The sequence below is a fragment of the Rhinolophus sinicus genome, linkage group LG14 (assembly GCF_036562045.2).
Source record: "Rhinolophus sinicus isolate RSC01 linkage group LG14, ASM3656204v1, whole genome shotgun sequence".
NCBI classification, from domain to species: domain Eukaryota; kingdom Metazoa; phylum Chordata; class Mammalia; order Chiroptera; family Rhinolophidae; genus Rhinolophus; species Rhinolophus sinicus.
Window position 1 is genome coordinate 28,266,568 of NC_133763.1, and position 14,410 is coordinate 28,280,977.

General features: G+C 38.0%; 1 protein-coding gene across 3 annotated transcripts in view; it reads left to right on the forward strand.

The window, feature by feature from the left end:
- PRKDC (protein kinase, DNA-activated, catalytic subunit) overlaps positions 1–14,410 on the forward strand; it is a 270,539-nt gene that overhangs the window by 97,184 nt on the left and 158,945 nt on the right. For all 3 annotated transcript variants that reach the window (XM_074318994.1, XM_074318995.1, XM_074318996.1), the window contains exons 32-36: positions 1,075–1,298; positions 1,988–2,196; positions 2,630–2,762; positions 3,224–3,382; positions 4,194–4,397. In XM_074318994.1, the coding sequence (XP_074175095.1) occupies positions 1,075–1,298; positions 1,988–2,196; positions 2,630–2,762; positions 3,224–3,382; positions 4,194–4,397 (929 nt within the window). The remainder of the gene's footprint in view (positions 1–1,074; positions 1,299–1,987; positions 2,197–2,629; positions 2,763–3,223; positions 3,383–4,193; positions 4,398–14,410) is intronic.

Sequence of the window (14,410 nt, forward strand, 5' to 3'; positions counted from 1 at the left end):
TATTTGTGGTTAGAATGAGTCATGCAGCCCATGGTCTGTTGTATTCAAGGATATTTGGTGTTTGAGGATTAATTTTTAATGTATTTTCTCTCAGTTCTTTGAATACATGGTGACTTGTCATCAAAATTATTTTTAGTGATCCATCAGTTGACAGTTTAACTTTCCTTAAATTTTATGAAAACAAAGACTTGGAAACCATCAGACTTGTGAAAGGATTTCTTAGTCATTACGTTTATTCATTCTTTCAACATCTATGTCACTATTTTAAATTGTTGCTTTGGGGCTCCAAAGGTCTTTAACTTTAATTATACCCTGAGATAATAAACTGCAGTAAGATTGAGCAGAAGAGAAAGGTGTATCTGTCTTTCTTTTGTTAAACAGGAGAAAGGTAATCATGAAAGAGGTGGAGATGGGAAAGGAGCACCAGCACAATCATGTTTTCAGATTGATGACTTTTATGAAAAAGTCCATGAGAGTTGATCTGAAATTGATTCTATAAAATGACCAGTGCCCATACACACCTGTTTGAAAACAACTGCCATAATTGGTTTCTCTGTTGCCCCTTTAAAGGACATTTAAGTTGTTTCTACTTTTTTATTGTTAAGAACAATGTTAAAATGAACATCCTTACAAACACATCTTTGCAGTTCTGCCATTTCACTAGGATAAAATTTCAGTGCTAGGTCAAAGCATAAGACCTTTTTAACATTTTATATAAATTAGCATACGTTTTAAAGCTTTTGGTATGATTTGCCAAATTGCCCTTCAAAAAGATCATATTAATTTATATTCCCACAAGTAGTGTTTGAGAAGCAAGACCTAACTGTCCATAGATGTGTTCTTATTACATGAGTTTAAAGGTGAATTCTATTTGAGTGGTATTAATTCTGAAATTTTGAAATGAGAAGAAATTACTGCCATTTTATTCCGTTTTTATTGAACTTCTTTTTTTGAAAAATTTTGAACTTTTGACTAAAAGTATATCATGCCTATATTTAAAGAAGAAATTTTACATTAACCTTGGTGAAGTTAGAAGGAAGCATATGTTAATATTTTAATGTAATTTTTTTCTAGGTACTGACACACAGTCTTTACTTTGGAAAGCGGTGGCTTTCTTTTTAGAACGCATTGCGATGCATGATATTATAGCAGCAGCAAAGTGCTTTGGCACTGGGGCAACAAGTAACAAACCCAGCCCACAAGAGGAAGAAAGATATAATTATAGCAAATGCACAATTGTTGTTCGGATAATGGAGTTTACCACAACACTGCTCAGCATCTATCCAGAAGGCTGGAAGGTACGGTCACTCCTGCTGCTTTATTAATTTGAGGTCAGTATTTGGCACTGGAAAAACACATATAAAGTACTTATTAGAAGTGGTTTTAGCTGTCTTAGAACTTCCCATTGCTGTAGGAATTATCTGTTCTTGAAAATAATAAAACTGTTCATTGTGTGAAGAAAATGCAAAATAGTTTTTCTAAATTTTCGTTTGATATTGCATTTTATACTATGATCCACTTTAGGAAACATGCATTAGTAAATATTTATAAATGTATCTGTGAGGCTTATTATATAAACAACCTCCAGTCAATACATCCAGTTAATATATACTAAGCACCTACTACATGCCCTGTCCTGCGGGCAGATACAGCATTGCTCTAATAAACCAGGGGCTGGAAAACTGGTCCACAGGCCAAATCCCACCTGCTGCCTGCTTTTGTAAAGGTTTTCTTGGAATATATCCAGGTTCATTTGTTCATATATTGTCCATGGCCACTTACCCGCTATAATGGCAGTTAAGTAGTTGCAGCAGAGACTTTATGGCCCACAAAGCCAAAAACATTTATTGTCTGATCCTTTACAGAGAAAGTTTGCCAATCCTCACCCGAGCCAAGCAAAAATTTCCAGCTTCATGGACCTTATACTCTAGTGAAAATCCAAATCTTCACTAATAGATGTGTTTTTATTCCAATCCATCTTTTACAGCATCTTGAGAAGTATTTATGTAACACAAACCTTATGATACTCTTGGTGAAAACCCTTTGTGAGCCCTCGAGCATAGGTTTCAATATTGGTGATGTCCCCGTTATGGATCATCTTCCCGATGTTTGTGTGAACCTGATGAGAGCACTGAAGAAGTCCCCATACAAAGACATCCTAGAGGTGCACCTCAAGGAAAAAATAACAGCACAGAGGTGGGCATTCGGATCATGCTCAGGGTCACTGTTGTAGTGGAATTAAGGTTGCAACATGCTCTGGCAGCCGTGTGTGTTGCTTCTGTAGTCCCATTTGTTCAAGTAAATGATCTCATCAGTGGGAGTTTGCTGCAGAGGATTTCATCAGTTGTTTGAAAATTATATATTTAGCAACTGCCTTCACTGCACCTTAAGAGTACACAAGCCTTGGATGGGCTTAGCCTCATGTTGATTTCCACAGCTGGATTAGTGCATGGGCCCCTTGTTTGGTGGTGTTAGCCTGTGTTTGCTTTCTAGGCTATGTCATGAATTTGAGTGCCAGGTAGTTAGTAAATACATTTATAATAGAACACACGTATTTTCAGTGTGTCCTGATAATTTGATAAGATCAGCACTTATCTAAGTTTTCCTTTTGCTTTTTTCACATGGCCAGCATTGAGGAGCTCTGTGCTGTTAACCTGTGTGTCCCTGATGCTTACGTGGACAGGGCCGAGCTGGCTTCTCTCGTGTCTGCTTGTAAACAACTTCATAAAGCTGGTCTTCTTCATGTTGTATTACCATCTCAGGTAACCGCAGCCAGTTTGTTTTTACATTTCTTTTAGCTTCATTACGCTAATTATTTATGTTAGTCTATTTATAGTCTTTTTAAAACATCCTTTATGTACAGAGTATGCTGAAATGGGAATTACAGAAATCCTTGCTCCAGACATGTAGGTATTACCAGGAATATAAATATGAAAGTAAATATAAAACATTTATAAATAAATGAAAATAAAATAAAGGACATTTGAGTATTTCCAGCAGCCTTCTGAAGAACTTTAGGGACTAACTGCTATTGTGTCTTTGTGGCTAGGTGACATGAATTAAAAATAGAGCACAGAAAGCAAAGTTCAATGAAAAATTTCCTAGCAATTGAAAGGCAGTTGTCAGTGTTAGCTCACATGGATTTTTAATTAATGAAGGGTGTGAAATTGTTTTTCTATAAAATATCTTATTGCTGGATATTTCAGTGTTGACTTTATTTTAGTCTGTAGATCAGCGTGATTCTATTGGCACAAAACTTCTTTCCCTGGTTTATAAAAGCATTGCACCTGGACATGAACGACAGTGCCTTCCTTCACTAGACCCCAGTTGTAAGCGATTGGCCAGTGGACTTCTGGAGTTGGCCTTTGCTTTTGGAGGACTGGTAGGAAAAACAGCTACATGCTATGCTATCTTAATGATGTAAATATACAACTCACTTGCATTGTGTCTTTAAAAACGTGAATTTAGTTGGGTAAGTTCTCAGATGCACGAGTACTTTAATTAATTTACGTAAGCTGACTTTCTAAGAGGTTGTTTTTTTTACTGTTGTTGTCTTTTTAATAGAATAAAACAGCATTCCTTTAAGTTGGGGTTTTGTCAATCCCTTTTTTTATTTCAAAAGTACTTTAGGCAGAGAACAGCTGAACTGTGTTGACACAGTGGTCTCTTCTTCCCCTATCCTTAGTGATTCTTCAGATGGTTGATTAGGGAGAGCGAGAGCCCCTGCAGGATAATTCCAGAGGCACCACAAAAAAATGTCTTCATTGTTTGAACTCTGCAGAGCTGGCCTCAAACAGTCTGCTATAGCAGAGACCTGCCAGCCAGTACTGTGTGTTCACTCCATTTTACCCATCTTTTCTCTTGTTGCAGAAACCTCTTTGCCCCCATGTCCACTTAAGGTAAACAAGTTACATACTTAAATTTCTAAAAAGACACCCTTACTAGACTCTCCCTTCAAAACAACAAGATGTCTGGAAATTTGGGAGAAACGTGTGTCAGAGAACATTTCTTTCCCAAAATGCAACGTAGAAAATGGAGGCTCATTGAAATGTATACAGCTCAAACGTGAACCCAGGCCTTTAAATATCAGGCTCTGTATGATTTTCCACTTTCAAAATTAATAGCAACCCAAAGAGTCTTTCTGTAACCCTTAAGATATATACTTCTTTTATCACACTTTTCTTTCTTCTTAGTGTGAGTGCCTTGTGAGTCTTCTTCTGGACACAGCAGTGTTGTTCATGCCATCCACAGGAGGCTCCCAGAGAAACATTGTCAGCTTCTGTCATGGAGAGTATTTTTATAGCTTGTTCTCAGAAACAATCAACACTGAATTGTTGAAAGATTTAGATCTTGCTGTGTTGGAGCTCATGAAATCATCTGTGGATAATCCCAAAATGGTAATGAAATTTTACTTTAAGTAAAGTATATTTTTTTATATAATGCTTATATTCCTGAAATATATCATTAAAACAAATCAAGATCGCTTCCTGGAAGGTTTAAAGCTCTTGCCAGTGTTTAAAAATAAGATCAAAGGAAACAAAACAAAGCCTTTGTGAATATTTAATAATGGATGTTGAAACTTTGTTTTTTCTAATCTCTCAGATGCCCCCGACACCCCCCACCTCGCAAAAAAAAAAAATCTCTAAGCCTAGTATTACAAGACACAGCTGTGTAGGATATTGAAGCTCATAAACCTGTCCTGGGGCCCAAGCCTGCCTTTGCTTTTCCACCAGCCATGAGTTGGTCCTGTACATTCCGGTATCACTTCGTGCATGTTCCTGCTATAGCCTACTTTTCCCCCTTACATTGAACCTTTGGAGATCAATATTTAATTTACAGTTGATTTTATGAAAACTTACAGATTTAACCTGGTCTATGTAGACAATCAGAAACTTTACTGTTAGAATGACCATTTTAAGTGAAGATTGTGTAATTTCCTATTGAGTTAAGGTTTTATTCCAAACAGTGCTTGTCATTGTATGGGAATATTTTGTGTTAGCTTCACTAGGAATTTGTATTTTTTAAAGTTACAAATAAAATTGTATTAGACCCATTAACATTCAGGAAATGTAACAATTTGAACTTCAAAACTGTTCAGACTTCTAGTGAAGATGATGCATAAAAGCCATGTGCATTTACCTCTACCTCCTCAAATCCCTCTACAATGACAGAAACAGTTTTTTTTAAAAAAAGCACATCTTAAAGGACACAGGAGAAAAGACAAGAGTGACAACACTTTGAAAGCTGGAAAGCAAAAGGACAAATGGTAACAGACTTCAGAGTCCAAGAAAGCTGCAGTGTGACCTTAGCAGTGGGAAGATGGGCATCTAATTTGTGCTGCAGAACTCAGGAGTCAGGCCATGGAGACCCTGGGCTTCTGGAGTACAAAGAGAGTAGGGTGTGGAGGATTAGTTGAACATTAGCCATCCTCTGTGGTTAGGGGAACTCATCCTTCCCCACTTGAGACTGGAGGTGGCTGATTCCCTGGACAGGAGAAACATCTCTGGACTGAGGGACCCTAGGCGTAGTTGAGTGCAAGGATACTCTTTTTCCTTTAGTGAAGATTAGAATCCCATTTATTACACAATACAAGTATCTCTTTTTAAGCAATGTAGTAAAGTTTGTAATACTTTGCACCATAACAAAAAATTGTGTTATTATACTAGTGACAGTTTTATTTTGTACTTTTATCTCTCAAGTTTCATATTCTCCAACTTTACTGATTGCAGTCTCCCACTAATTTTTTTTTAAAAACCAAAGTATTTCTGGTGTATGCTATATTTTTTTATTTAATCCATTTTTCTGTTGGGATGTACATTCTTATTAATTTGTTAGAGATTTATGTATATAAGGATAGTAGATCTCTCTCTATTATGTGTAAAGAAAGTACTTTTTCCTATTGACATTTATCTTTTAGTCTCACTTGGGGTGTTTCTTTTATAATACAGAAGTAATTAAACTTTTATAGTTAAACTTATCTTCTTTTTCATTGTTTCCATCTTTTATGACATACTTACAAAAGTGTTCCCTACCCCAATATTGTCTTTTAAATCTGCTCATATTTTCTTTTGTTACTTTTACAATTTCTTTTAGTAACAAATATAAATCATGCAAAGAACACTATAGAAAAGACATTTTTTCCCCAAATGGTTAATATTGGACAAACATTTATTTTCTAATGCATATTTTCCTCACCAATTCAAGATTCTAACTTTTTCAAATGCTAATTCTCTAAGATTGGGCATTTTAATTTGTTACATAATCATCTACTTCTCAGCCAGTAACCACATTGTTTTAATTTCAGCAATTCTAAGATACATTTTAACATCTAGTAAGACAGTGTTCCTTCTTCATATTTTTGTTTATCAGAATTCTTCCAGGTATACTTGCAAGTTTATTCTTCAAAGTGAAACTTAGAATCATTTTCTCAATTCTCTCACCACCCTTCCCACAACATACAGGGATTTTGATTGATAATATACTACGTAACGAGTAAATTTAAACTAAATTGACCTCTTAAAAAAATTAAGCCCACTTTTTCTATGATACGTCTTTCCATTTATTCAAATCATACACATTCTAAAATGCTTTTGTCATACTATTATGTAGAATGTTATAATTTTATTCACCTCTTGCCTGTACATTGTTAAGACTATTTTAGATATTAGATACTATTTAGTTATACGTAAATGTAAGTAATATTTTCCCTTAATATTTTCTTTATAAGATGAGGTATATCAGAAAGCTATTGATTTTATTTATTTTGTAACCATTCATATTAATGAATAATACCCCTTCCTTTTTCCAGTTTTATTGAGACACAATTGACAAGTAACATAATTTTCAGTGTACAACATGCTGATTTAATATATATAGTGAATTAATTACCACAATAAGTTTAACATCTATTACTTCACATAGTTACATTTTTTTCTTTTCTTGGCTATTGTAAATAATGCTGCAGTGAACAATGGGGTACAAATACCTTTTCTAGATAATGATCTTGGTTTCTTGAGGTATACGAGTATACCCAAAAGTGGAATTGCTGGATCATATGATCATTCCGTTTTTAATTTTTTGAGGAACCACCACAATGTATTCTATAGCAGTTGCACCAATTTACATTCCCACCAACAGTACACAATGGTTCCCTTTACTTCACATTCCTCACCAACATTTGTTATTTGTTGTCTCTGATAATAACCATTCTCACAGGTGTGAGGTGGTATCTCATTGTGGTTTTGATTTGCATTTCTGTGATGATTAGTGATGTTCAGCACTTTTTCGTGAACTTGTTGGTCAACTATATGTCTTCTTTAGGAAAAGATTTATTCATTTCTTCTGCCTATTTTTTAATTGGTTTGTTTGGTATTTTGCTGTTCAGTTTGAGTTCTTCATATAATTTTGGTATTACCTCATCAGATATATATTTGCAAGTATTTCCTCTCATTCTGTAACTTACCTTTTCATTTTGTTGCTGATTTTCTTTGCTGTGCAGAAGCTTTTTTAGTTTGATGTAGGCCCACTTGTTTATTTTTGTTTTTATTGCCTTTGCTTTTGATGTGAAACCCAAAAACTCAATGTTAAAGAGCCTACCCCCTAAGTTTTCTTTTAGGAGTTTTGTAGCTTCAGGTCTTACGTTCAAGTCTTCAATACATTTTGAGTTGATTTTTGTTTAAGATAGGGGTTGAGTTTTATTCTTTTATATGTGGCTGTCCATTTTTCCGAACATTTATTGAAGAGATTATCCTTTCACCATTGTATATTCTTTAATACATTGTCCATTTTTGTGTGGGTATATTTTTGGACTCTGTTCTGTTTTTTTGATCTATGTATCTGTTTTTATGCCAATACCATACTGTCTTGATTATTTCAGCATTGTAACAGTGTGAAGTTAGAAAGTGTGATGCCTCCAGCTTTGTTCTTCTTCCTCAAGATTCCTTTGGTGTCTGTTCTGGTTCCATGCAAATTTTAGGATTTTATTTTTTCTGTGAAAAATGACATTGGAATTGTGATAAGGATTGCATTGAGTCTGTAGATTTGTTTGGGTAATATGTACATTTTAGCAATATTAATTCTTCTATTCCATGAGTATGGAATGTGTGTCTTCTTCAATTTTGTTTTGTCAGTGTCTTCCGGTTTTGGGGGTACAGGTCATTCACCTCCTTGATTACATTTATTCCTGAGTATTTTCCTTTTGATGCAATTGTAAATGGGATTGTTTTCTTACTTTCTTTTTTAGATAGTTTGTTCTTGGTGTATAGAAACACAATGTATTTTTGAATATTGATTTTGTATCCTGTACTGAATTCATAGATTAATTTTAATATGTTTTGGTTCAGTCTTTATATAATATATAATATGTCAACTGCCAATAGATACAGTTTTATTTCTTCCTTTCTGATTTGATACCTTTTATTTTTCTTGTCTGATTGCTCTGGCAAGACTTGAGTACCATGTTGAATAAAAGTGGTGAGAGTGAGTATCCTTATATTGTTCCTGTTTTATAGGAAAACTTTGAGCTTTTCGCCATTGAACATGATGTTAATTGTGGACTTGAGATATATGATTTTTGTTATGTTGTGGTTTGTTCCCTCTGTACCCAATTTGTTGAGACTTTTTATCATGAATGGATGTTAATTTTTATCAAATGCTTTTTCTGCATCTATTGAGATGATCATGTGATTTTTATTTTATTAATGTGTGTCTCATTTTATACTTTAATTTCTAGAACCTTCCTTGGGTCCCTGAAATAAATCACACTTCGTAATGGTGTGTGACTCTTTTAATGTATTGCTGAATTTACTTTGCTAATATTTTGTTGAAGATTTTTGCATCTGTGTTTATTAGGGATATTTCCCTGTAATTCTCTTTTTTTTTGTTTTTTTTTAATCTCGTTTTAGTATCAGGGTAATGCTGACCTCATGAAATGAGTTAGAAAGCATTTCCTTCTCTTCTGAGTTTTGGAAGAGTTTGAGAAGATATTGGTATTCTTTGTTTTTTAAGATTTTTTATTAAAATATAGCTAACATACAATATTATATTACATTTATATACCTAAAGAAGTGAGTCCAGCAATCATCGGACACCATACCGCACTATCACATAGTTATTCACATATTCTTTATGGTGTACATTACATCCCCATGGCTTATTATTTTATACCTGCAGATATGGGCCTCTTATTCACCTTTCCTCCCCTTTTTAACTTTTCAATTACGATTGACATTCAATATTATTTTATATTAATTTCAGGTGTACAACATAGGGATTAGACATTCATATAATTTTGTAACAGGTTGATAGGAAGCGGTCTTTTTGTTTTCCAGTACTTGTTGGTAGAATGTTTTATTTTTTCTCCAACTGCAGCTTATTTTTCTTCTCCCACACGGTAGTGCTATATTTTCTCTGGACTATTCCAGCTTCTCACACAATGGGGGGATTCGCTGGGAAACGGGCTTCTCCTCTGTTCATAGTTCGTCTAGGTCACAGGGCGCAGTGTCCCAGTGGGTATGCGGAGAGCTTTTGATGTTCCAAAGCTCTTCCAGCTCCTGATTCAGAGCCCGTATATTTCAGCAGTTCTGTTTACTCCTGCAGTGATCCACCCTGATAGGTGGGGTCAGGGGCGGGGTGAGTTGTGAGAGGTGGCCCAGAGCAATGGCGGCGACCACCACCACAGCCGGTCCTGCTTCCACAGGTATCTCCCCTTTGCTGGAACTAGTTGGGCTGTGAATTTGTGTCTGTGGCCCACAGTTCTCAGAACAGCAAATATTCTGTTCTTTTGCTCTGACACTGCTACTGTTCCGTTTCTAGCACCGGGCATGTGGGGGTGGGGCGATCTCTGGGAGGGGAGGGAGGGGGCGGCTAGTCTCAGTGCCTAAGGCTCCGTTCTCTGCTCGGCAGTGAGGGCTTAAACCACTGTTTTCAGCCTTTTTCCCTCAGTCTTTTCTCCGAGGTCTCTGCCGTGAGCGTTGGGTACAGCCGTGTTATATGCTGTCCCCTCAGCTCTGTGGAGCCCTGGCGGAGCCCTAGCAGTCCGATCTCCCGCAGCTGCGGTAGTTTCGGGAAGCAGCGAGCTCAGAGCACTGAGCTAGGTCTGCGTCCTGCGCCCGCACGGCTCCGTCTCCACACTTCTCCCTTCCCTCCTCCCCCCACTCGCGCGAATCTCCCACCTTTAGGTGATTTTAGTTGGTAGTGGGCCTCTTCGTCTTGCCTGTCTGCTGTGCAGGGAGTCCTTTGTGGAGTGTTTGTTGTTCGATTCGTTGTAAATTTCAGGGGAGCTTTACAGAGGCTCACCTCACGCCGCCATCTTTCCGGAAACCTCTGACATTCATATAATTTAAGAAGTGATCCTCCTGACTGGTCTAGTATTCATTCACTTGGCACCATACATAGTTACTACCATATTATTGACTATTCCCAATGCTTTACTTTACATCCCCATGACTATTTTATAACTACCAGTTTGCACTTTTTAATCACTTCACCTTTTTCACCCTAGCCCCTCAACCCACCTCCCATCTATCACCCTGATAAATCTAGTACCCGTATGATACCATATATAGTTATTACAGTATTTTTGATTATGTTCCTTATGTTAGACCCTATATTCCCATGAGTACTTTGTAACAACCAGTACTTTTTCATACCTTCACCTTTTTCACCACCCCCTAACCACCCTCCCATCTGGCAACCATCTAATTGCTCTCTGTATCTATGAGTTTGTTTCTGTTTTGTTGTTTTATTTTGTTCTTTATATTCCACATATAAGCAAAATCACATTGTATCGGTCTTTCTCTGTCTGACATACTCCACTCAGCACAGCATCCTCCACGTCTACCTCCTCTCTATCCATTCATCTATCGACGGACACCCAGCTTGCCTCCACATCTTGGCCATTGTAAACAGTGCTGCAGTGAACATATGGTTGCACATGTCCCCTTGCTGCAGCATTTTTGGGTTTCTTCTAATAAATAGAAGTGGGATTACTGGCTCCTTCTTTGTGTCTTCTTATAGCTTTTGTTTTAAAGTCTATTTTATCGGGTATAAGTGTTGCTACCCCGGCTTTCTTTGTTTATTTTGATTTTCATGAACTATCTTCCATACCTTTACTTTCGCTCTGTGTGTGTCCCTCAGTCTGAAGTGAGTTTTAGGCAGCATGCTCATATAAGGGTTTTGTTTTCTTATCAGTTCAGCCACCATATATCTTTTCACTGGACAATTTATGAGTAGTTCATATACATGTAAAGTAATTGTTGATCGATAGGTAGTTACTGCCATTTTATTTATGTTTTTGATCTTTTTTTTTCCATCTTAGTCAAGACGTCTGTCTATTGGTGATGAACTCCTTTAGTTTTTTTCTTGTTGAGGAAGTTCTTTATCTTTCAATTTAAAAAGACAGTGTTGCTGTGTGCAGTACTCTTGTTTGTAGGTCATTGCTTTTCATCACTTTGAATATTTCATGCCAATCCCTTCTGGCCTACAAGGTTTCTGTTCAGAAATCAGCTGATCTTACGGGAGCTCCCTTATGAGTAACTAGTTGCCTCTCTCTTGCCGCTTTTAGGATTCTCTCTTTATCTTTAACCTTTGCCATTTTAATTATAATGTGTCTTGGTGTGGGCCTGTTTGGGTTCATCTTGTTTGGAATTCTGTGCACTTCCTGGGCTTGTATGTCTATTTCCTTCACCAAGTTAAGAAAGTTTTCAGTCGTTATTTCTTCAAATACGTTCTCAATCCCTCGCCTTTTCTCTTCTCCTGGTACCCCTATGATGTGAATGTTGTAATGCTTGATGTCCCAGAGGTCTCTTAAACTATCCTCATTATTTTTTCTTGATCCTTTTTTTCCCCCTATTCCAATTGGGCGTTTTCTGCTACCTTGTCTTCCACTTCGCTGATTTGATCCTCTTCTACATCAAGTCTGCTGTGATTCCTTCTAGTACATTCTTTATTTCAGTTATCATAGTCTCTACTTCTGAGTGGTTCTTTTTACGGTTTCTATGTCCTTTTTTTTTAATGATTGCTATCTCTTCGTTGAAATTTTCACTGAATTCCTTGAGCATCCTTGTATCTGTTGTTTTGAACTGTATATCTGGTAGATTTCTTGCCTCTGTTTTGGTTAGTTCTTTTTCTGGAGTTTTCTCCTATTCTTTCATTTGGGATGTATTTCTTTGTTTCCTCATTTTGACTGTTTCTTGAGTTTGTTTCTATTTATTAGGTAGATCTGCTATCTCTCCCAGTCTCGATGGGGTAGCCTTATATAGTAGGTGCCCTATGGGGCCCCCGCTGTACAGTCTCCCTGGTCTCCTGTGCTGGGTGCTTCAGGAGTGGCTCCTTGTGTGGGTTGTGTATACCCTCCTGCTATAGTTGAGCCTTTATTCCTATTGGCACATCAGTTGGTGGAATTGATGCTCAGGCTGACTTGCTGTGGTTTTTCACCACGTCCACAGCTTATGGGCTGCTGTACATGGTGCTTACCCCATGGAGCAGGATTTACCCCAGTGGGCTGTGGTGCCTATTGTGATTGCCCTTTAGATGTGCTGCTTGTGGGCTAATTGTGTGGTGCTATGTCGTGATCTGAGGGTATGTTGGTTCTTGGGCCTCCTGAGAGGGGCTCTGATGTAGGCCCAGGGCAGCCACTGCCTACGATCAGCTGGGGCCTACCTGGTAGGAGCTACAAAGCTATCTGCGGTTAGTCCTACATGTGATGGACGTGGAGGTGCATGGGAGAAGCTACACTGCGAACTGAGGCTGACTGCCACCAGTCCTGCGCTTGTGGTAGCTCCACGAAAGCCAGGACACCCCAAGGCCTGCTGTCACCTGCTAGCTTCCTTAAGGTTCAGCTGCTGATAAACCCTTGCGCGTTAGGTGAGTTCTCTGAGGCAGAATCTCACGTTACCGGGGTGGATGAGTTTTGTTCACCACGTTAATGTAAATTTTGGTTTGGTGCCAGTACTGATCCTAGAGCTACTCAACCAAAGTCTCAGAGCACACTGAAGCCAGTCGCCATTTACTATGGGCTCACGGACCCCTGAGAGTTGTCTAAGAAAGAGTGCAGTACCAATAGGGCTGGCTGCTCCTTAATAAAGTGCCTGCAGCATTGAACAAGTATGGTTGGGCCTCATCCCAAGGAGCTCACCAGACCAATGCAGATTCAGATTTGGCCTTGGGCTTGGGAGTTGGGAGGTTTAACACAGGAAGATGGCTCCTGCTTGCAGGCTGCATGGCAGGAAGATTCTCCACAGGGAAAATGGTGACTGTCACTCTAACTCTTGCCCTATAGCTACACAAGTCAGTCTCTCCCTGTATGTCTGTGACTCCCCCTGAGTCACCGCCCCTCCACTGGAGCTTAGGGTGAGTGCCTGGGAGCGAGTCTTGAATGGGCCTTTAAGAGGATGTCTGGATTTCCCATAGCTTTGTGTCTCACCTAGATGGTCGGAATCCCTACGGTTTTTCACAGCCAAATGTAGGGGCTCCTCTTTCTGGCACTACTAGTACTACAGGATGGGGATCCTAACTCTCCCAAGCGGAACCTTCACAGGTGAAATACTCAATTATCATCTGCCACTGAGAGGTTTGGGGCCGGCCCGTTCCAAATCTCTGCTCCTCCTACCAGTCTCAGTGTGGTTTCTTTGTATCCTTAGTTATGAAACTTCTGTTCAGATAGACTTCAGATGGTTCTCCAGGTTGATTGTTCTATAATTTAGTTGTAATTTTAATGTGTTCATGGGAGGAGGCAAGCACAGCATTTTTCTACTCCGCCATCTTGGATCTCCCTGTTACCATCATCAGTTCCTCTTTAAATTGTTGGTGGAATTTACCTGTGAAGCCATCTTGTCCTGGACTTTTGTGTATAGGGAGGTTTTTGATGACTGATTCAATCTCCTTAGTGGTAATTGGTCTATTTAGATATCTGCTGCTTTCTGATTCAATCTTGGTAGGTTGTATGTTTCTAAGTATTTATACATTTCTTTTAAGTTGTCATATTTGTTGGTGTATAATTGTTCACAATAGTCTCTTATGATCCTTTGTGTTTCTGTGCTGTAAGGATAACTTCTTGAATACAGGGAACTTAAATGAAAGCCTGCCTAAATTCTGATCTTTAAGGCTTAGTTCTTTTCCCCCAATTTTGCTTCCAGAAGATTATTATAGGTATATACTCTCAGGCAGGATATTGGAATATGTTAACAAGCCTATGAGGACATAAAAATATTGTCATCACTGCCCAATCAGATCAGTTTACAATGATCATTGCAGCCCGTGTGCCCTGCCCATTGCACAGTGATTCTAGTCAGTTCCTTAATATGTACCAACAGCCAAGGAGTACCAAGAACTTGAGGAAAGAAGTTTAAAAATGGACAGGCAGGGAAAAAGCCACTTGAAGCAGAGACTAATTCAGTGAAATGGAAATGTA